The 25,169-nt window shown below is 35.2% G+C and overlaps 1 protein-coding gene across 1 annotated transcript in view; it reads right to left on the bottom strand.

The window, feature by feature from the left end:
- The window catches only part of FBXL13 (F-box and leucine-rich repeat protein 13), a gene marked incomplete at its 5' end in the record, with an annotated part of 39,030 nt that extends 17,079 nt beyond the window's left edge, over positions 1-21,951 (bottom strand). Inside the window, 8 exon segments of the mRNA XM_009573766.1 lie at positions 348-431; positions 8,086-8,212; positions 9,377-9,439; positions 9,441-9,494; positions 12,402-12,564; positions 12,720-12,837; positions 13,466-13,564; positions 21,825-21,951. Of these exon segments, the coding sequence (XP_009572061.1) occupies positions 348-431; positions 8,086-8,212; positions 9,377-9,439; positions 9,441-9,494; positions 12,402-12,564; positions 12,720-12,837; positions 13,466-13,564; positions 21,825-21,951 (835 nt within the window).
- Positions 21,952-25,169: the final 3,218 nt, after the last annotated feature.

The following is a 25,169-nucleotide window of genomic DNA, read 5'->3' as shown; positions in this document are numbered from 1 at the left end:
CCAGTGATGGGAAAAATATGTTTGAAATAGAAATTGGTGAAGGATTTGTAGAGCAAGAAAGAAATCATAGTACCAGCAATTTAGATTGCAATTTCACAGTACAATTCAGTAGGAATTAAGGCTCTTGTGGAGTGAATTTCAGAATCAAGCAGAATTGAAGACTTATTAAAATTCATGGAAGGAAAGGAATGAAAGTGGAGAATCATTTGTAAGAGTGAGAGTGTAGAATGGTGTAATGAAGAATGAATGATGACGTAGAGAGTAAAATAAGATCAGTTTTGGACATGGTTAATTTGAAGAAATAGAGAGGCTTCCAGGAAACACCAAGAAAAGAGGTGAAGTTTTACCTGAATCCCAGAACCACTGATGTTTTTGCATTCTGATATAGAAAGTTCCTTTATTTTTCCTTGGCGGCCAAGGGCTCTCAAGCCCTAAAAAATTCCAGAAAAATTAATCTTAAAAATCAATTTATGCAATTATATGTAATTACATTTAACATGTTACGATAGTCAATAATATCCAACGCCTGTATACTAAAGCTTCTAAGAATTACAGCACCTTTTAAGACATTCTTGTCAGCAGAATGCATACAGTTTATCCTTCAATTTTTGCTTGAAGTATGTACAAGGGTTAAGAATTCTTTGCAGAAATAATTCAATTGAGAAAGCAAAAAATTAGCTTTTCCTTCCTGTTCAGAAAGAAAGAAACTGAAGAAAAGTAGCGTGGTATGAAATACTTCCACAGGACACAGACTAGGACTTTCATAAAGCAAAATACATTTACAGGTCTCCTCCAAAATTTGCGTTTGAAAGAACTTTTCACAAATTTTTTTTGTGGGAAGAACAAAATACTATTTGCTACAACCAAATAACATCTTGAAATTGCTGCCTTTATGATTTGCTTACCAGTAAGGGCTTTATGGCTACAGCTATGGTACAAGACAACATTTGAAACGATGCAGTCGCACTCATAAGTGCATGAACAACCTCCATATTCAAGGCAATAGGGAGGTGAAAACTTTAGTAAATTCCTATTTTAGGAGTGCAAAAGGATCCGAATATGCTTTGTGATTTTTACTGCTTGTACACCAGGGAACAGGACCATGTTCTGATCCTAAACTCTCCAATCTGAAGGAGAATTAAATGTTGATTTTGTAAAATATATTTTGAGACTCACAGCAGAATATCTCTGTGCTTCATATCAATAAACTAAACTTTACTGAAAAACAAAGTTATCACTTTATTCCATATGATTAATAAATTATCTACAATTAGGCAGTGAATAGCACTGCACAGAGAGGAAATACCATCTTGAAAAAATAAGCACATGTAAATAGTGTCTGGAATCCAGATGTGCACACTGTAACGATAATGCTGGAAGAGTGCGGCTAGAGTTCAAATTTTGCAAATTCCTGAAATCTCACATGCTGAATAAAAACAAAAAATGGAACAATGAAAGAGATTTCCAATCCTGGCTACTTATGAAAATGAAGAAATTTGCATTTTTCTCAGCAGACGCAATTATGTGGTGACCATTACTTTCAACAGCTTCATGAAAATCTACAGATTTCAAATTTTTGTTGACCAGAGCACTTCTATTCAAGACAAAAAAACAGTTATGTACTTAAACCCCAAATGGGTTTATGTCATAACTTGAATTCCTTACAGCAGAGACTGACAGTGATAGGTGTGTCCTTATGGACATAATTTCTTCTTGCATTTTTCTTTATTTAAAAGTGGCACCACTTTAATGTACTTGGTAACGAAATACTAAAGAATATTATAAAGATTTTTTTTGCTACATGACAACTAATGCTACTATGACTTCAAAGTTAAATTATAATAATTTTATATGACTAGAGTGACATTGAATCACAGAAGGTTTTTTTTTTCACCTCCTGTGAAGTGTTTCATTAATAATTCCAGATTTGAGAAATGAAAGAGTGAAAGTGAAGACATGGAAGACAAGGAATGTCATTAGGAACTGTCTATTATATAGAAAAACTATGAAACTTCTACGTTTCCAAAAATAAACCTCTTCAAACAAGCTCTATGCAGGAAGTCTAATCTGTATGAAATTTTTAACTATTATTTTATATCTAACATATATACAAAGGAGCCAATTATCACTAGTTTTATTAGACTTCCTGATTTATTCAGTAATATTCCCTGACGAATAACGTCAGGGATCCCCATGCAGGATACTGACCTATTTCTAGAGACTTTTTTCTTCCATACTAAGCCTCCAGACATTTTTGAAAGATATGGTCAGAGCTATCATATTATCATTGGAACTCCTGGAAGTAGATGCTAGCAAAACACACACTGTGCAGCATACAGACTAGGATCACCCACTCTGTGTGTCTCCAAAAACATACTTCCCCTTTAACATAGAGAAATCACCCCATGTATCTTGGATCAATCTTCTGTTGCATGGAGAAAGGGAAGACTTTTTCCTGCATCTCTTGTATAGTACGTATATTACCATTTCCATTTAGAAAACAGCTTTAAAAGAAACTTCTTATTCCACTCCAACAGCTGTTTTTTTCAAGCAAGTTTTACATTTTTGTTGTGTTTCATTTGCTTTATTACATGAGGCCTACACACATTTGCAGAACATCATTTATTATTATTTCACCAAGGTTTTTGTAGATGAGAAAATGAGTATTGACTGTACCAGTTGGTGAGGGTCTTCACTTGCTAGAGACAAAAGTTATCTGAGGCTATGGCATACCAGAGAACAATTCTTTATTATTTATATTCACAAGCTGCAAGTCTCTGCCTTTCAACTGCAGACTACAATGAATGTACCGTCTCTCGCTAACAATAACCATGTGCTACGCTATTTCAGCTTCTTCGGAGATTTCTGTTCACATATTTCTTTGTAATCTTAAAGGTCAGCATCTGTAATGTATCTTTATGTTCCAGAGATATACAGATGTTACTTCTTGTTTATACCCCAAACCAAACAGATTGACCTCAAAGTGACTCCAATCTTGGAAGACAGCTCTTAAGAGGTATCTCCCACCTTCCATTTCTGAGCCATTTGATATGAAATGACTCAGCTTATCCTTTAAAACGCCCAGATTCCTGCACAGATTAGCCACAGTCAGGCACCAGTTTCATGGATCAAACACTCACTAGAAGAGAAGAATGTCACTCCTATCATGCAGTATCATTTTGCTAATAACAATACATCTGTGGCAGAACAAAGTTCAGTTTCAGATAGCAAAAACCTTCTGGAAAACGGGTAAGTTCTTAAGCAAATGTAGCTATGCTATTTCCAATACCTGGGCTAATATAAAGGTGGGTGAGATCTGTTTACAGGAACTGTAGAGACATTTTTCTCTTGCAGTGCAGAAATCTCCCTGTATGACTGTGTATAATCCATGCCATAAAATTTAATTTCTGTACTTAACATCATTTGCGATTAGACCAGATCATAACTTATGAAATACAGTTGCCAATGTTTCTTGACACTAAGTCCAGATGACAGGGCTTCCATTGTAACAAAATGTCCTGTAAAAATATCGAGACCAATTTTCAACATTGCTAAGTACCTTTCATTCCTAGTGACTTGCATTGGGACTCAAGGTGTTAGCACATCTGGAATCGACTGTAATGACTCTCTGTGTTAGTATTTCCTATTTCTATGCATAATTAAGTTTCTAAGTCTCCAGGTCAATTCCTCTCTTTCTCTGTTCTCCCACGCAAACTGGAGTCCTAACATATGAACTTGGAGCCCATTTTAATATATTTTAACATTTCCTTTTCCCTGCCTTGGGAATGCATGTAATTTGTTACATCCTTTCCTTTGGAAATCAAATGCAACTAATTCACTTGCAGTCTGTTGCTGGTTATTTCTATTAGACCTGATAGCATTTTTTTCTTAACAAGGCTCTTCCTCAGTCCTACTGGCCTAATTTTCTAACAGACCAAAATGTGGAGCTGGGCTATGGATTCAAGTCACTGTAGATTCAGAATCTCACTAAGAGTGCAAAGAAATTACTCTAGATAACTGTGGAAAGCCAAAATGCCACTTTTGTGGGGTTTTTTTCCCCCTATTTAGAAACTTATTATTAAAATATTAGTAAATATTTATGTTGCAGCCAGGCCTTGAGGACGAGCCAGGATCTGAGTATCATCAAGTACAAACACATAAGAAAAGAAAGTTGAGCTAAATGTTTATACTAAGTAGTATAACCACTACTTCAGAGTTCTCAATGATTACAAATTATCCTCAACTTCAAAGAGTAACTACACATAACATGCAAAAGATCTGTGACTTGATGCCACAGATAATTCTTGAGGAGGCATTTCAGCCAGAAGAGAGAATGGGGCCTTAGATTATTATGAGAGAGAATTTTACGCATGACAGTCATTGCAGAAGAAAATGCAGAAGCAAAGAATATTTCTCTGTATACTTCATATTTCCTTTTTATCTTTGATTTCAGAAGTGTATCAGGGTTCTTCCCATTTTTAAAGTATTTTAACTATTTTTTATGTTGTAGGCTATTTTTTTTTCTCTCATTATTACACTGCATATAATCCACCACTGATACTAAGCTTCCTGAGTCTATGTCACGGCATCCACTGGTTTTGTTGCTGGATGCTCTGTGTAACTCAGGGGTCAACTAAGTTTCTTTAACAACACCTTTTATTATTCTTTGCTATCCCTTTTCCTGTCTAAATCCTGCTTGACTTAAGACACTTCCTTCAAATGTGCTGACACTTCTATACTTAATTTTTTTTTTATGTCCCAAGAAGATGGGTGGTCCAGTCCATATGCATCAGCAGCTTGTGTCAGAATGAGGAAAGCTAGGCAGCTGCATGCTTTCAGACTCTCAGACCTGAAGCAAAGCTGCCAAAGCTTTTTCATATAGACATCAGAAAAAGTTCAAGACATTTTAACAAAAATATGGAGAGTATGAGAATAAAGCTTGTAACTAAAACTGCTTCCCTAACTCATGGAACCATTTCTACTGAGTCTGCTTTTACAAGAAAGACAAATAGGTTTTCGTCCTAAATGCTAATGTTTCCAGCGCCATAATAAAGCTTAAACACCTTGCATATATTGTGAAGACCTTTACAATGATATCTAAAATGACTTGTGATATTACCTATGCATTCATGAACATGTTCACCATACTCACAATTTAAAACACTATGGTCCCTATTCCAGGGAGTTTAGAAGTGCAAAATGTGAGGGAAAACAATGAGGGAAGGGAGGCTAGCTAGAAAAAAAAGGGAGTTTTCTCAAAGAATTTAAAGGTAGTTTTTTCAAAGAACTCAACAACTTTGCTTCATCATGGTGTGTTTTTTTTTTTTTTTTAAAGAAATGCTGTCACTAAGTTGTAAATCTTTTCATTTCTACGTCTCTTTTAAGTTGTTTATAACTCTAAGAAACCAATTTTTAGTACTTCAGGAATGACAAAAACAGAACAAATGTCCTTCCCACTATTAAAAAAAGTTATTGAGACTTAAAAATGTGTGTTGTTTTAAAAAAATCAATTTTGAATAAAGAAGGAAATATTTTCTGAAATGTAAAAGAACGAATGCTAAAATAACTGAGTAAATAAATTCATATTTAAAATAATTCTAGTGAGTAAATAAATTAATATTTAAAATGTAATCCTAGGGGTTTTTTAATTTAATATTATCTATTTTATGAGAGTAAGAACAATATAGTCAAAGCCCTAATGAGAAAAGTACAGTAACTTCTTCAGTATACCACCAGTTTCTCATATGCATAAAGTTGACATCCTCTTTATTGGATGATATTTGGTTTTGTTAATGAATGGTCTTTGACTTATTTAGCAAGACACTTAAGCACACATACAGCTTCAACATGAGATGAATTACTTGCCTTATTCTAGCTTGTGTTTAGAAGTTTGCCTAGGCATTTTCTCTCTACGTAAAATGCGTAACTTTCTACACAATATCAAAATCTGAATATATGCAGATATATATTATTTTTATTCAATTTCCAGTCTTTCTGCTGAGGAGTAGACTCAGGACAAGGATAATAAACTTCTCCAAATATGAGAGACTTTTAATGTATTTCTTATTAGCACTACGTTTTTTAATTACTGTGAGTCTACAGGGTACTGTAATTTTTTTTTTTTATTAACAAAATCTCTTGTCAGGGACAATTCTAAGAGTCAATATATTTCTTCCAAATTCAACAAATTCCCTGAATGAAAGACAGATCACAACAGGAACATTCACTTATTGGGCATCAGAGCAACTACAGAAGAGGGAGGTACCAACAGTGGAAAAAAACTTCCATTTTGATTAAGTCAGTCATACCTGAGACACAAATCTGTAAGAAAATCTGACTCTACTGTACCTTTTCTCAACTATCCTTCCCTTAAGTATATGTCATCCTTTTCACAGTAAATTCTGCTCTGTTTTGATGGGCAGAATGATTCTGCTGTCGTTTGAAAAACCAGAAAGGAAAATTCTCTTGTGTAGTGCAAATGTTGCACATTCTACATTTTTCACACTAAATAGCAAGACAGCAAAAGCAACAGAGATCTACTGCACAGACTGCAGGAAAGCACAAGAGCCTTACAATTTTTCTTTATCAGCACAGCGTAATGGTGTTGATTACTGCACAAAAACATTATGCTCTCTGCTACGTTTTTAAAGCCATACTTACAAAGTCTAAATTGAAAGAGATCTTAATACAACTTCCTCTATATGCCAATAAAATGCATAATATAAAGTCAAAGCATACAAATAGTAGCTTGTTACAAAGCAGACTGCTAGATTTCTTTTTATCAAATAATGTTTTAAGATTAGAAAATGTATTTACTATACCTGCATGAATATTATATATTTAAACACAGCAAACAGCAAAAATGGTAACAGTTTTGTAGCTAGTACTACCAATTACAAAAATGATAAATGGTCAATTTCCGGGTTAATTTATCCGTCTTGTGGGAGAGAGAAAACTGAAAACCTTAGAAATGCAATGTAAGCAAAAGAGCTTGGCTTATTGCCGAGGTCATGGGTTGTGCTATGTGAAAACTAGAGTAAGAAGCAACACAGCATTTTAAAAGACTACCAGGCAAGGAGAAAACATTTCTGTTGAAACATTGTGGGACTGTAATTCAAGGCAGCATAAATTTCATTCAGATATAATCCTACGATATTTTAAATTATCACATTAAATGAAGTCTTCTTGGATTTCCCAACCCTCTTTATTTAGCTTAATTTTGTTTTTTATTTTCAGGCCTCCACAAAAGATACAGACTTTTTAATTACTTTTTCACATTTTATTTACTTTTGCACAAACTCTGTGTTAAAACCAAATAATAAAGTTCTTGGTCAGAATTCCGTTTGAACAGTGACTGAGTGAATAGCCTCTATGGCAAGTTTTCTTCATGAGGTTTCTCCTAGATTTCTGTGTTCAGTGAAAAGAGTTTGCCCCAAAAGTAAAAGAAGCAGCAGAACTGGCTCAGAACCCTGCTCACAAGGCAGGACCTGCCAAGAACATCTAATGTGGAGGCCTGCAATGTTTAACCTGGCTCCAACACTCACTATTTTGCTTTCCAGAGTCTTAGCAACTTGACACATTGAAGATACCTTGTTAGTAATTCTTTCACTAGCAATTATTTTCTAGACCACAGCATAGAGCAGTGCCTCTGCTAGAGCTAACATTCAGGATTTTTCACCATAAAATCTAGTTCATGGAAAACACAATTTTTACAAGTTTAAATGTTAAAAATACCAATTTTTTGGTTTCCCTCAGGCCTAATCATCCTGGAGCAAAAAAATTATGCTTAATAAACATTCTTTTCAGATCAGCTTCACAGCAGCCAAACTTCCTCTTTCTGATGGTTTCTGTTTCTCTCTTTCAAATGTAAGAATTGTCCAACTTAAGAACTACCTTTTATTTGTTACTGCCTATACACGGGCTAATACTATATTATACACATTTCTAAAATATGTTTTAACAACACTGCAACTCCACTGCTTCATATCCATGCAGGTTTTTAAATGAATGGATTTTTATTGCATTTTTTTTAAAAAGCCTAGATAAATAATAAACACATTCTTCACTCTTTAATCACATATATACCGTATCTGAGATGCTGGTTCCAGAGATATCAATGGATATCAATGACGACATATTTCCCAAGGCTTCAATTCCAGCATCAGTCACATTTTCACAGTGACGCAGATTTAGGTAGGCCAATTCATGACATCTAAATTAAATAAAAAACCAGAACTGTCAGCTTTCCACTTTTGTTACAGAAGCGTAGTATAGCAAGTACATTTTGTAATAATCCTTGCTAAGTTCTTTTCAGGGGACCTATGAAAATAAGCACTCTAGACTTTTGATACCTAGCTTACATAGGCACTTCCAAGGATTCCACTCATAATGCATAAGCATCACAAATGTTTGAAATCATGAACAGCAATCAAATTAAATCAAAATATGGAAATCAAGGAGCTGTATTACATAAAAATATTATTTACATTAGTTTGATGCTTGACTTTTCCCCATCTCCAAATCTCTCATATCTTGCACAGGAACTTTAAAGCTTACTGCAATGACAGAATTCAGGACCCCATGGCTGTACCCACACCCAACTACAGCTATGCAAATAATGGTACACAGCAAATGAAGACATTGCCAGGTTCTGCAAATCAGCACTGACTGATCATACATGGAAAACTGAATTTTACTGCGTAAGTAAGCACCATAAACTGTATCTTCCCATAACCAAACCAGAAGACCTAAGAAATGTGACTCCTCAAGCAGTGCATCTGTGCTCAGAGCCTTAGGGGTAACACTCCATCATTAAAACAGAGAAGGCATTCCCTAGCTTACCAGCAAGCATGCTACAATTATTCACAACTACTGTTACGAAAGCATAAACAGGGGCCTGCTGAGAGACCTAGTAAGGAGTGGAAAGACTGACTCCAATCTTCTCTAGAGATTTAAAAATTATCTTTTGATTGCCAATACCAATACTCCTTCTGAGGAACTGGAATTGAAGAGGTTTAGCAATAGAGTGTTTTTTGTTTGTGCAGACACGAGTATTTATTGAGTTTACAAAATGTGACTCATACATACTAATCTTTTAATGCAGTTTTGTCACTGACAACCATCATTTAAGCACTTTTTTCCCTCTAAAATTAAGACTTCTCAGGTTTCCGTATTAGTATTGATGGATTCCCCTTTATATAATGGATCATTTTCAAGAGATTCACAATGCCAAAAAAGACTAGTCATTTATCCAGTATTTTCTGTATACAATTGGCTGTATAATTTTACCCGTTTATTAACATATTAAGAACTTTAACATTAGAAATATACTGCAAGTCTAACCACACTAGAAGAATATTGTACTGAACTATGGTACCTTCGTGCTATTTCTGTGACAGAAACATCAGTGACATGAATACAATTAGCCAAATTCAGCTCTCAGCTTAGCTCCTGAAGAACCTTGTACAAATGGCTTTACACCTCCATCAGTGATTCTAAAAGAGAAATGTAGGCAATATTTATAATATATATTTTTCCTACTCCATACAAGTCAATATACAATTTGCATTCACAGCAGCCTACATTGTAGATAAGTAGAAATTAATAATGGTATTTTTAAAATAGGCTTTTAAACCCAAAAAGGAGTCAGAATAATTAATGGCTCGATTAGAAAGATGCTGCTCTTTGGAACTGCTGAAAACCAGAACTTTCTGCAAAAAAAGTCTGTTGGAGATTATGAGAACTTCCATTAGTTCCAACACTCAGATATGATAGCACGCCAAAAGACAGAGCTTGGAAAACATATCTAGAAAGTATCAGAACCTGTTTAAACATTTCAGAGTAATATTTGTATTAATATCTTTATTCATTTAAGGAACTGAAGTAATTTAAAGGAAGAATGATCTTCTAGCACAGAAGCAAAAGTCATAGGTAGTATATGTATGTAGTAGCTATTTTTGTACACATGCATGAAGAGTTAACCTGAGTTTTTCCTCAGTGTTTCAGCTAATCAATTGCATATCTCACACATAGCTAACTTATAATATACACAAAGGTTATAAAAATTAAGTAGACAGAAAATCTTTCAGCCAAGTTGAGAGGGTTGGAGAGCTGACTACAATTTGGGTGTTTCAATACAGTTCATATCTCTGGTATGTTTAACGTTACTGTACACTTAGCATTTCAATGCATTCCCAGTATTTCTTCTGTGTTCCCTGACGAATAAAAAATTAATCCCAGAATTCTGTAGGACAGAATCATATTTTGGCTTGTACAGTTTGTTGCAGCACAAAGAATCACTGCAAATCCCAAAGTCCCAGAAACACATGGGTAAGAATAGCACTACTAATAAAACGATAACCTGAACAGAGCCTCATTGTGTGACCATAAGCTACAGATGAAGCTCTAATTCATAAAGTGTTAAAGTAATCACTCTGCAATAATTCAACCACTGTGGTAGTTTTGGTGTTATTTCACAGTGCAGTTGTTTTTCATTCAAGATAGATAAATTTAAGAAATATACCTTCAGAATAATTAACTTTCATAAAGTCTGTAAGGAATGCAGAGCTTGGCAATACAGCCAACTGAATTAAACCAACAAGAAAAAAAAGATATTCTGTAACCACACTAGGCTTGAGGGCTGAAATAGCCGCATTATAACCTTTTAAATAATTGGGCTGTGAATACACTTGCTAAGTTTCTCTAGCCAGCTGATTAACTGTAAAGAACACAGGCCACACACTACTTTATCATACATGAAGATAACATACTTGAACTGGGAAAATGTGCCAAGGGTATGAGCCACCACATTGCCTGTGTCCATTTTTAGCCACCTTTTTACTCACGTCTCTATTATTTCTTAATTCTAATAATCATGATCAGTTAAATTTTTTTCTTCATTTTTCACGTGTAGTCCAATACTTCCTGTAATTTAAGAACTCTGAGTTGTTCGATTTGCTCTTTCTGTCCCTTTCATTTCTCAAAAATTTTTCCATATGACTAAGTTAGAAAAACTTAGACTCTTAGACTAAGAAAAAACGTCAATGAAAAAAGGAAACTGATTAAGAGCACTAAGACGGCTAAGCATTTCAAAACCTGTTCTTAAGATTCTACCACCAGTATGGCACTTCCCTTGATTCTGAGAGAAATCCCTAAATGTTTCTAACTCACAATGTGAACTTTTATAGCAATAAAATAAGAAATAAGTCCAAATAAGAGAATTTATAGAGTCCTATAAATACTAACAATACCCCTCTTGTAGTTTCATATCTCTTGAGAGAAACTCTTTACCAAGTTTAGATATGTGACAATCTATAACTTTGTTAATGTTGAAACTTTCACAAGTGTCTGCAAAAGCAATAAAATAAGTACAGAGTTTTACAATAGCTTTACAACTGATTAAAAGTTTTGTTAAGGTAATTCAGCAATTCTTTAGCAGTAGAGACAACCGACATGTGCAAACACACTCACAGCCCAAGATTTGTCCAACAGACTGGAAAATCCAGCCTTCTAGATATTAAACCAGAAAATGCAGGCACCTGTCCCATCTGCCCAGCTGAACTACCAACACGATGTCATGCTATTACTCCAGCACTTCTCAGCGCATCTACATGCAATGTTATCAAATTTTTATACAGCATCAACAGGCACAAAAAGTACTTTAGCTACACCTTAAGGCAGAATTCCTAAAACTTCACATGATGTTAGAAATTTTAAGATAAGCAGCAATGCTAGCTTCTTTGTATTATTTTATAGGTCTGTTGATTTTGAAATGTTTGGAGATTTTGCCTTCCCTGTTCCCTCTCATCCTTGACTCCATCACCGTGCCACAAAACAGGGAACAAGATTGCAGCTTTGGAAGCCCTTTCATTTGTCTTTGTTCTACTGACACATGACACACCTGAAGTCAGAAACAGTCTTCACATGAAATGTATCCTTCCTCTACAACATAACTTACAATGTTGCCTCAGTAATTGTAAAAGATTGGTAGTTTTGTTTATATCTTAGTACTAGATAATTATAAAGTATTATTTTAATATTCCCAAAATTAAACAATATCCAAATTTTAATAGAGTTGTGGCACTGGAATTGTCTTTGATTATCATTTTCATCTTCTTCGTAGCCACATTCCAGCACTAAAATATGCCACGGCTATTATTACACCTACAGTTAATTTTTTTGCTTGAACTGGAGTAATAATGAATGGATTTTTGAAAACATGATACAGGAACAAAAACCTACTTGTATAAAATATTTTTTAAAATATTAAGATACATGTACTAAAATTCTAAAAATTTATTTTTAAAACTGAAAGGTGTGTTAACAGGACTTATTGCCAGTATAATTAACTTTACTAAAATTCCTTTGCAATGGTTTACAGAAATCTGGATGTGATATAGTACCTTATGCAGTCTGCTACATTCAGTACAAGAATATGCTTCAATAGTGAAATCATCTTAAGACCATCATCTGTAATCTTCTGGCAATCAGCCATATGAATCTGCCTGATGTATGGGCAGCATTTACTCATCAACTTGAAACTTAAATCAGTAATTCGGTTATTCCCTGTTGAAATATATAAAGATGTAAGTTACATATCTGACATACTTAAGGGCCTGATCCAAATACCCACTGAAATCAGCTGAAAGATTTATTTCAAATTATCTGGATGAATTTTTAAAATACATTATCCTAATAATTTTGTGAATTATTATACTAACCTTCAATGCTGACCTTGACAAGTTTACATTCAGCAAGGGCTTTAAAAGTTGTATCAGAAAGATGTGGAGAGTCAAGAAAGACAACAGACATTATCTGTTGGCATTTTTCAACCACAGCCTTTGAAGGGAAAAAGGTGAAATAAATATTCTTAACCAATGCTGTCACGTAACAAAAGATCAGCAAATATTCTGCATATAATACCAAATGTTACAATTTCAAACAAATAGTTATAATCCATTTTAACAGTAACTTCTAGACAGTGAGTGGTATATAAACTACTGAAATTCTCCATATATTTATGATGTTTGGGAACACAAGGAAAAGAAATAAGTAACTGGAGACATAAAGTATGGCAGACGCCCGAGACAGTGATCTAGTTAACAATCACTTTTGCAGAAGCCTGAAAATTATTTTTTGATGGGCAAAATAAGTAGCAGAATGCCGTTCCCATATATTATATTTGCTTTAACACTGAAAAAACTGAAAAACTCTCATTTATAAACTGGAAGACTGTAATTCAGCCATACCCATGTAGCAAAAGATGATGACTGAAATTTGCTGAAAGTGACTGCAAGTGAGCAAGATTTATAAACATAATCAGATAATAGTTTTTAAAAATGTTTTCAGGGAGAAATTTTCATCTTAAATCGTATCTGCGTAACCTTCTTTAAAGTCAGTTGAAAGGATAACCCAGTTCCAACATCAGAAAATTTCTCAAACTACAGATTTATTTTCAATTTCTTACTTGAATACATCTGTCTGTAAGAGTTGGCATTTTGTTGATTAGCAAATCTTGAATCCTACTGCAGCCATTGGCAATATTTCTGAAGCCATCAACTGAAATCTAAGTAAGAAAATATTTATGTCTTAGCAAGCCTAATAAAAACAACACAGGAAAGGCTTGAGATATTTTCAATACTTTAAAATCATAGGTACCTAGATGCTCACTAAAACAAGAAATGCATTAATCTCATTAAAAGAAAAACAGACCCATATATATAGGTGTACGTATTATTCTCAAATTTTAACAACATAATCCAAATCCCAGGTCTGTTCCAAAAATGTCTCTACTAAGCAAGCAAGAGTACCCAGGCACAACAATTTCAGTCAACACCATTTATGGGAATGAATGTTGTTGTCACATCCTTCTACCTCTGTTTTCCCAACCTTATGAGGTATTCACATATGGCAGATGCTCACATCTAGTTTGAAGCAAGGTTTGAATGTGATAAAAGATCTTCATTGTTTTTCCCAGATCCATAGTAAAATATGTGTTAAATTCAGACGGGATACAAAGAAAGATCGTATGCAATCACAATAACATGGAGCTCGCTTACAGAATCCTTCATGTAGGACCACCTCACCAACTCTGCATACTTTAACAGAGCAATATTCAGTGACAGTATGAATGGACAGATGGATCTGTCAATTCAGTTTATTCCCTTTATCACTCCAGGGAGTGACTTCAGGGAGTCAATTCTTCAACTGCCCAAATTCAATAGATGTCAGTTCACTCTTGGGCATACAAAGTAGTTCCTTTGACATATAAATTCTGTGTAAAGTACAAGACAGTTTCCTTTTAGCCCCTTGTTCTACAGACAACACGGATGTGAACCATTCCTCCCCGTGAAATAGTCTCCCCTGATATTCGCATGTAGAGATCTCACTATTTCCCAGGGTTTTGAAGTTGTATAATATAATAATCTTGTGCAGCTCAGATTACAGCCGTGCTCTGCACCAGGAATTCATTTGCAAAACATCCACAAAAAAAGCATATTCTCCTGGGTACCAAATAAGGCCTGTGGAAACAAGAATCCAAAGGAGGCAACTCCAAAGATAAACTATACTGGGAAGGCTTCTTGCTGTAACCCACCTCTCCAGCTGCTGCAGAAGCCTGATTTGCTTAGTTACATTGCTTAAGGCAAGCGACAGTGTAAAACACAGGCTTTGCTTACGGTATAGATGTTGTCTGACAGTGGACACCATTAGCAGAGAGGAGATAGTCACAGAAAAGCAAGCCAGAAGCTAAGCAGCAGCTAATCACCCGTCACGCGTCAGTACGGTAGCAGTGCACCAGAAGATGCTTCCAGTTCTTGCACTTGCAGCCTCCAGCCTTTGTAGCACATTTGACTGCTCCCCACAACTACTTATCAGCGGAAACAAGGGTCAAGCCTGTTTCCTTCCACTCTAGCACTGAGTATGGAGTTTAACACGTTGGATTTCTGGCTCTTCTTTTTGCAAACTTAATCTTGGGTTCTTTTTGTGTGTGAGATTTTTTTTCATGAACTGAGTATCTGACTTTAAGTTATAATCAAGGCATTGCCTTTTTTTTTCTGGCATGATGCCCCATCTTTTAACTTATGGCCAGGTTGGCTTGCTCTTTATTTTCAGGCTGGAGTGGACTTTTAAACAGATTCTTTATAAATTGTTTTAAATATTTTGATGTTAAATGTCTTGTTTCTCCTTCGTAAGGGATTGTGGCACTCTGCACTTTTTCCCTTGCGCAGGGGGGTGTCAGCACTAGAGGGGAACTGGCTACATGTCTGTCAAATGTGTTCTTAGGCTTAAAGTGTTTGTAGAGGTCTCATGTGCAGACAGATAGTATATGGTGTGGCTCATGACACACACTGGCCCTGTTAGCACTGTGGATGCAAATAGTCCGATGTGTTTCAAGCTCAGGGCAAGTGTAGCATGAATGTTTTTCCTACAGTGTGTCTGTAACAGCCTGCAAAATGACAGAGTGAAAACCCTACCATCAAAATAACTATAGGAAATGTTTTAAAGGTAATGCATGGCAATATAAATCCCATCAACTACCCTCTGTCAGCTGCCTGTGTTCAAGGTCAGGTCTGATACGGTGCAGCTGTGTAATCCCAGATCAGGCTCCTCTGAAAACAGCTATACTGTAAGAAAGAGCTGAAGAAGGAAAAAAGAGCAAAATCTTGGGGGGCAGGAGGGAAGGCTGCAGAAAAGGATTATAGAGAAAGATAACCATCTTGTAACCACAAGCTGGTCAGAGCATGTAGAGCCTGTTGGTGCACCCCAGGCTCTCACACCCCTTCCAACTGAGACACGTCTGCTGGACAAAAGGACACCATGACTTTGGGAATGTGGTTGATGTGGGTAATACATCAGTGAGGATCGGCAGATAGTACTGCAGATCTCACCCATCAGCATGGATAGGTTGGATTTGCCCACCCCAAATGATGCAAAACAACCAGAACTAGTGTAGGGCTGCTATGGCAAAGGCAATCCTCTTTTCAACAGGTAGTGATCACCAGAAGGTAAAATGTCGGCATGGAAAGATGGGTGCTAGTTCTCAGGACAGAATATGAAATTCAGTTGTCCAAATCCTACAGTTTTGTACTTGCTGTTGGTATATGTAATGTAGGACAATGTAATCCTACCTCCAGTTTCCTCAGCCCAAAACCTCCAGTCTGTATGAAAGGGATTAGCTTAAATTGTGAACATCCTGCAAGTAGCTGCCTGAGGGAAGTATTGGGAAATCTCCATTCTCTGCTGGTCAAAAAGCACTAATTACTTTAACATGACATGACCAATTCATTCAAGTAAGAGTTTGCCTAACCCTGCAACAGGCCTCCTCATTGTTGGCTCTCAAGCAGCGCCACAACAGAAGACAGCGCATTTCTAGAATACCCACCAAGTAGTTTAATATGTTAAAGAGAAAAAAATCACCCCCTAGAATTTTCAGTTTGAGAGGTCAATTTCTGGTAATTGAATCTTGTTCTTGGTCCACATACTACAAAGAGCAAACCATTCCCAAGAGAAGAGACGGTATGTTACATCATACAGGTTGTTGTAATACATGGTAACAACACTGTCCATTATAATCTGAACATGATGCCTTTTCAAAAGAAGACCGACGTTTTCACTCTTCTAAAAAATCAGCCACAGTTTGTTAAGCAGTTTGAGTATGCTTTAGCTGTTATGACAGTAGGATTTCCCCTTGTAACTGCTGAACAGATTAGCTATAATGAGAAGGAATAACTCTGCTCCCAAAGAACAGTCACTCAAAAGCTGAGATAGTGCAGAACACGCCATATTCAGCTATGCTTATTGTTCAAACTGAAGAGATTTTGTAAGACTCAGTTCAAGTGCACGCATCAATTGTAACCAACTACAACTCACTCCTATGATTGCTAATCAAAGGAAGGTTTGGGGCTTAATGGGGCCTGCTGCCAATTGTTCTTGGGATTTTTTTTTACCATGAACATACTGTTAACTGTTAAGAGTACCTACCTAGGTTGCTGATCACAGTTAGAGAGAGTAGGAATACAAGATCATTCGTGTCTAGGCACTTAAAATTCAGATGCAAATACAATTAAATGATGGATCTCAGTTACATTATATTACTTGTTGCTTTGGTCAAAATTTTAAAAATATCACTGAAAAAAACCTAAATGCAGACTCAGGAGTCTAGTTTAAAGCTCCTGACTTTGCAAATGTTAGCCATTTAACTAAGCAGTAAGATAAATATTTGCAAGACTTACAGGTTGTTCTGATAATTGTAGAAGAGGAATCACAGTTGAGAGGACTTCAAAATCAGGGAGACAGGTAGGAAAAATGCTAAGTCAAGAAAGTGCCAATAATACTAATGATGATTTAAAAAATAGTCTGCAAATGCTAAAGCCTTTGTTTACTCCACTGAAATTAGGAACATAACTGAGGTGTCTATGTTAGACAACTATGAAACCTGGGATCTCTGTATAGCAAACAAAGAGCAAGAAAGATCCCAAGACAGGTGAGACTTATGAAAAAGTCTGAATCACCTCTGGAGACCCCTCTCCGTCTCTCATTGTTATATAGATAAATTAAGGTAATTTTCTAGGCACTACCTTAGGTTAGATGCCTAAAATTAAGTGAAATTCCCATTCTCAAAAGGATAGATAGTAGGTAGCAAGTAATCAAGATCAAACTCAACAATGTTGAGGGACAGAAGTAGCATATCTGTTTCGGGAATTCAGTAATGATTGCATAATGTTAGCTGCAGTCTAAAGGACTTTTAATCTCTTTGTCTGGAAAAACACTGCTTGTTTAACATAGCCATTTGATACCACAAATAGCAGCAATTCAGCGTTTTCCTCCATGCAAGCCAAAACTAATTATACTGAAGCAGCTAATAATACCCCTGCACAGATTGTTTCAAAGTTTTTTCACTTGAACTGTTTTTTAACTTAAAGCTGGATAGTGAATATCAGGCATCAGGTTGAGAAAGTTTCAGTGTGAAACATGCATTCAGATAAGATTCGACCAAATTAGTCAACATTTAGATGCTGCTGCAATATCGTATGTATTTGTCTTATTTTTCTTTATTCCTAGAACAATACAATCTTAATCTTGAATTTCTTTTCTAAAGCCCCTATGGATTATCTATGAAATTTCAGGCACTCTTAAAGATAAGGTGTATAAATATGAAATTTTGTGCACATTTTAGTAAAACAATTGCTTTCTCAACTCACTTGGAATTTCAGTGTTTAATAGGTTGCTTCAACAGCGAACAGCTTGACCTGAGAATCAATGTTAGGATGCATATGGAATTTAATACTGCATTCTTTGCCCTGGATCAGTAAAATCCTGCTTAAACCTCCTTCTTCAAACCAATTGTGAGGGAGGATGCTTTCAAGGTTATTATGAGTCTTAGATCCTATAAAATTCTGCAAAACAGACTTTTCCTGCATGACTCAGTAAGATCATTTTATAAATGTATTATTCTTCTCGTACATACAGGATCAGAAGTCAATGCAAAGATAGTATATGAAATATAATTCCTTGTCTGTGAGGAGTTTTCAGTCTAATATGTAAATGACTGATTTGGGTTTTTTCTTAACTGTATGCTAGTATACTGTGATCTGAAATAAAAGTACATCAAAACAGACATGGAGCAAACCACAGCTAAAGATTTGTCCCCATAGATTTAGAAAATAAATGTGCTGAAACGATGAAATGCTTGTAAGAATGTCAAGACTAATTTCATTTTATCTTTTGATAGTTTCTTAATTCCAAAGAATAGGAATCCACAGAATTTTTATTCAGGTTTTAGCTTATTTGCTACACATACAGTACTGCTTTAAAACTCTTTCTTGCTCCCCCTGAACCGATTGTATTTGTGGAAACCACTCTGCAAGGCAGAATGCCATCTACAGCGCAGAAGGGATTTTGAAGACACACTGTTCTATGATTCTAGTATTGTCAATGCACTGTGAGTGCAGAAACTTGAAAATCAGTGTTCAGGATTGAGGAAGTACTGTTGTGGTGCACAAGGGGCTATCTTTTTTTTTATTCTGTGTTTGTCAAGAATGGTAAAATGAACTGTGACATCCTTTCAGATGTTTGGCACATTACATCGATGACTTGCCTCCACATGTTATTTTTCTTTTAATTTTCCACTGTTCAAAAAAAGTTTATATTAACATACTCCTGAATTAGCATATTTCTAAAAATATACAGTAGTGCATGTGTAACTTATAATATTCTTCAGTTACACGAGTTTGTACTCAGGAAATGTAAACAATGAGTCATCTTCTTCAATAAATAAAGAACATGGGTCAAATTTTCTCCCCAGGTGATGGCGCCTTTTTGCTGCTTGATATGTCTGAAGAAGCCAGAATTTGACAGTAGCTGCCAAAATGCGAAATCTCCCAATGAAGCCAGAGCAGGAGGAACTCAGATGGTGAAAACTGGTGAAGCCTACACGTTTGCCAATAGCTTCTCTGACATCCCCACAAACACTGCAGCGTGTCAAGAAATGAAAGGGTCAAATTTATTTTTCCCAGTGGCTTGTGATCTCTTATCCAGGTGTTGTAAACTACAGCAACTGATAGACCACTCTAACACATTTTGGGCCAGAATAGTTCCAATCTGAAAATCAGCTGTAGATGTTGGCACCAAAAATAAAAAGTCAATTTCTTTTACAATCTCCATGTTTCTAATTTAACTGAAAATATCTCTCACCAAACTGTTCTATAACTGTTGTATAATCTGAATCTAATATGTTGGTAAATGACATGCAATTGCTTTATACCCTTCTGTCTTTTCAGTTTTGTGTCTAATAGCAGAAAATTTTCCACCCATACTGCTCAGCTTCAGAAGCAGGACAAAGAAATCTTACGTTTTCTCTAAGAATAATTCTCTAAGGTATTTCTCTAAGAATATCAATGGTGTAATAGGGCACCTTTTGAGCAGGACACAAGAGAATCTGTATATTTTTATAAAAATACCTTGAAACTCATTAATGAAAATACTTACTACCCATGTCGTAAAGATACAACCTTAATTACTAAGATTTTATGCAAAAGACCCATACCTACAATTCATCCATTATTATTACCATGTATTAATATAATAGTCAAAGGAAAGACTGCCTTGTTTTATGACAACGGACTAGAAAATGTGTGCTTAATTCCCAGTTTTCTGCCTAACTGTTTAACAAGCTGTTTAAATGCCCAGGTCCTGAAGTTGCCACTCACAAAATCATTAGCATAATCACCCATTTAACAGATGGGCTTTCTAAATAGATGTTCAAACCCTACAGTAGTAATGGTAATATAAGAACTCGTATAAAAAGAACTGTAATGTTAAAATGAAGGAAAAAACAGGAAACATGAAAAAACAGGAAAAATATATATTCTACAGAATATATATTCTGTTCTATAGCACAGTTTTTTAGCATAATTTAAATGTTTATACTATAGTTTCACTACATTTTTCTAACTAATTCTGAAACATTAGCCTTACAGAAGTTCCCTTTGGTTTAGTTCATCCAATGAGAGGGGAAAAAAAGAATTCTATCTTATTAAAATGCTTTCTACAACAGTGATGCAATTTGATGCTCTTTCTGGTTTTAACTGTTTACTTAAGTACTCAGTCATAACCATTAAGCACTGTTCCAGAATCGTGGGGAAACCCAAAATGGAGGAAACTCTGGAATCCCTTTCAGAGCTCTCAAATACACTGGTGAGCGAACCCAATTTCCTCTGGAAAGGGGAGGATTGTGGTTTTCCCAGTTTGATGATGATCACTTTTCTCTGACTACTGTTAGATCATGCTTTCTAGAGGCAGATCCTTACAGCTCATGATTATACTTGTGAACAAGCAGGAATTTGCTTTTAGAAAAAATAACCAATTACTGGCATTTTGAAAAAGTAACTCAGAGGTAGGTAGTTCCTAACTTTCCTCTAACCTCAGCCCTCATTTCAAACTTCACACCGTTACTGCACAATAGTCTCAGCATGATTCTCAGGAATAAGAAACAGACACAGTAAAGAGCCGTCAGAACAAGACTGTTGCCCTATCTGCCTTCATCCTTGGTTCTGAAAAGGTTTTGTTAGATGGAAAGTTAAACTGTTATATTCCTCAGACTCCATCTCTTTATCATTTCACATGTATTTTGTAATTTGGAAACTCTTCTCAGTGTATAAAGAAATTAAAACATTGGCAGACTTTTATTGCCTTACAGTTTGGCATTTCATATTGCTTTTGACGTATGTTTCAAGATACAGTATATATTTGAAGGTTTCTAAAATAGTACCAGATTCTAAAACCTTGGTTTTCTTTAGAAGTTTAGTAGGAGATTAAAATAATCCAAAACATTAACTATTTTTAGATTGCAGTTATAAATACTACTTCAATTTATATATTAAACCAATATAAAATAGTAACAAAAGTTCGCTTTTTAATTAATTTCCTTCTCAGGAAATCAAGTGTGAATTCATATTTTTCCAGTGCAAGAGTGGCTTTTGTTTTTTTGATATCTTAGTAAAAACTGCATTTTCAAAGCTCTCGATTTAAAATCCTAACTAATCATGACATAGAATTAGTCTATTTATGGCTACAAAAGCAAGCCTCGTTCTCATTATGCAGTAAGTACTAGCTGTTTATAGATCTGACAGTTTGTTGGAAGTGTTCCAAACCTATAGTGCTATTATTCCTCACTAAAATTTAAACAGCTGTAGTCATGTAATTCAAAACCCTGGAAGTCTGCTGCAGTGCTTGTTCTACTTCAGTATACCATGAACGCAGGATGCAGCCAGTCATATAAAGGATTCTCTTCTTCACAGAATGAAAGACAGACGTGAGCTACAAACCTGAATGCAGCCTGAAAGGTCCAAATAGATGAGCTTGTGACAGCCTTTTCCAGAGCCCAGGTACAGTAAACCTTTGTCTGTGAATTTTCTGCAGTGAGCTAAACTCAGATACTGTAAATTGGGGAAGCTGCTTTGCAAAAAAAAAAAAACAACACAGAGCAAATTATTACAAGGGTATGTAACAGAATCAAAAGAACATAAAATACCATAGTTAAAGTATTCTGAAAATTAATGTAAAGAAAAGATGTTAGATATAAAATAGAATTATCTCTTTGATGAAGTTTGAAAGTGCCTTTCTTCTGCTGTACTTCTTCCTCTGCTCCTTGTATTGCAAATTACTGGGGAATAGCACTATCATGCAACATATTTCACCATATGAAAACAGTATAATTTTAAAGTTATCTCAAATAACTGCAGAAGCATGCTTTTTTAATTAACTGGGACTTTTGTGTGCATAATTTGAAAGCTAGCAGACTTTTCAGTATAAGTTTGCTGGACTGTCTTTGCCATTGATTTTACAAGCAGTGCCTGTTGGAAATGAAAACCAGAACTCTGTCAAAGGACGTTAAAAGCATAAATGTACAGTTAGAGCTTCTCTGGTCATGCAATTATTTAGAAGAGTACTATTAAAAAAATCTGAAAAATTGAAAGAGATACAAAAGGGAATTATCCAAAAGTGAATCATGTTAGGTTTTGATCAGTTCTTTTGGAAAATATTTATTTATTATAAACATCAGTTAAAAGAAAGCAAACTGTATAAATGGAAAATGTTAATCAACAGCACTCTGTAAAAGCAAGAATCTATACTCTGAATATACTTAAGTTTCCAACTGCAGCTTTGGTTTATAACATACTGAAAACTATTCATTTTACTAAACTACATTTCTAACTGGAAAAAATAACAATAGCCACAAGCACAACAAATGAAAGCATACAGAAAATCGAAACCTAGAATTAGGACCTACTGCTCGGGTAGACATTTACTTGTAGGGATATAGTCATACAGATCTGCAAGTCAGCAAAAGTGGGCATTTTGAAGAAAGACAGGAACCCCCACTGAGGAGCTGACTACTTAAGGAGTTGCATACATTTTTGGAACTGACTTTATATTTTCAATATAGAGTGGGGAAACATGCTAACTTGAACTGAACACACAAAAAAAAGATAGGAAGCTGGAAAAGAATGTTATTGTAAAAAAAAAAAAAATTAAGAAATTAAATATAAGATTACATTTCATGGGGGAAAAAAAGAAAAGACAAACAACGTGCATCAGAACCAGATATTAGAATATAAGAGCACGTGTTTGGGGTACATTTTTTTTAATGGAAACATTTAGTTCATATTAAATACAGAAATATAAGTATCCTTCTTTGTAGAAGCATAAGCCTTTTTGCATTTTAGTGACATATTCCACAGAAATGAGTGGGGAAAATCAAACTCAGAGAGAGTACACTTCCAAACTTATCTGACAAAACAGGTAATAAATTAAGAGACTTTTTTATATTCGAGCAGTTCTGAGTCTTTTTAAAGTATATGTTGCTACAAGGTTGCACAACTTAAGACACAGGGAAGCCTTTCTTACTGCATTTTGATGACTCTGACCAAAATCTTCCAATACTCTTGAAGAGACTGATTTTCTTTACAGGTCATATGACCCATTTTTATGATCCGGGAATTTTAACACATGCCTTCTTCTGCCATTTTTAAAGTGACAGCTTTCTTAAACTTAAGCTTGAGCACACAGACTACTAAAAATCCTTGTTTTGTGTTACAGCTAAATTCTGCAGGAATTCTGTCATACTGGTTTTTCAATTAATTTTGGCATCAGCAATCTCAGGATCATTGTTTTAAAGCAATCTGAAAAATTCACCTTCTGACATTTATTCCTGATAGACAATATTCATGTCTACCATATGCAACAGAACTTTTCAGAGGGAAATTGTAGCTGATTATCTGTGTTGTGTAATACAGAGGTTAAAAATCTTGCATGCAGCAGTAGGAGAGAATCAAAAATGACCAAACCGCTTTGAGCACACTCAGCCTACACTTCATTTGTTCCTTGTTCCAATAACAGACATCTGCTATGCAATAGCAAACTTCACGTGCAGTATTATGGAATGCAATACTGCCACCTCTGAGAACTTTGTATTAGTTACCTTATTACACAGGACCTGTGGTGAGCTAATGCATTTGAGATGGCATGTGCAGTGTTTACGAAATTTGTCTGCTATCAAAGTCTTCACAGGACAACTTTTTGTACATCCCCGTAATCTCAGAAACAATGAGCTTTGTCTTTTGTCCAACAATTGTCAATAAAAACAGTGGTATCTTATGGTTTTAAATCAGAAGCATCATGTGTGACTAGGAAGACTTCTTATTAATGAGGTACAAGCTAACTGCAAAATATATTTTGTCAGTGGAGAATTTTTCTTTTTGTTTTAAACATTTTATTGCATTGAAAGCTTCACCTACTCTGGAGAATTCTTTCTTGGGTAAGTGCTATTTACGCATCAAAAGAAATGAATGATTCTGACTTTTGGTGGCAACAGGATGCTCAAGTAACCAGAATAATATATACTGAGTTTACCTATAGAACAGCTGTTCCAAACTTCGACATAAATATATGGAAATTTAAAAAGACAAAATATCAGCCAACATGGAAAAAACACAGATTATGGTAAGAATAATACTGATGAAGAGATAAGTGGTAAGATTGGAGACGCTAAATGGAAAACTTTGCCAAAACAAATGTTAGTAATACGAGGATATGGCATTATAGACTAAGAAAAACAAAAGTCAAAATGTATTATGCAAATGCCAAAGAAAAACATGTTTCTGGACTTTGTGGTGCTGCTGTTGAAAAGAAGACATTAGTTTTCCTCACGGGAAAGAGAAACCATGTACAGCTATCTTCAAATCTATATACATCCTTGTGATGGCTGCTATCTTGGACCAGCATGCCTCTTTTCCTTTATTTATTTGCTTTTAATGCAGCAATTCTACCTACCAGGCAGACTTCAAGTCTCATGGAGGGATACATCTAAAACAGGAATGGCAGACCTCTGTAAGAATGTAAATTCTCTTCCTTCAGCTCACTGATCTTCCAAATAGGAGTTTGGAATAACCCGCTCTTTTGCAGTTGTCACACAAGGACTTGGCTCACACAATACACCTATCCACAATCCTCTCTTGAAAAACAAATTTTTAAGAACATAACTAACTTGAAAACTTCTTGCATCATCATGAGTAACTGGACATGCCCAAGAAATTTTTGGCTAGCATGTTCTTTCAAAAGTTTCTGTAAAATACTGTGAAATATAGAATTATAGAATCATTAAGGTTGGA

The sequence above is a fragment of the Fulmarus glacialis genome, unplaced genomic scaffold (assembly GCF_000690835.1).
Source record: "Fulmarus glacialis isolate BGI_N327 unplaced genomic scaffold, ASM69083v1 scaffold4903, whole genome shotgun sequence".
Classification (NCBI taxonomy): Eukaryota; Metazoa; Chordata; class Aves; order Procellariiformes; family Procellariidae; genus Fulmarus; species Fulmarus glacialis.
The sequence above is the reverse complement of the archived record's forward strand: the minus strand, read 5'-3'. Positions and strand labels throughout refer to the sequence as shown.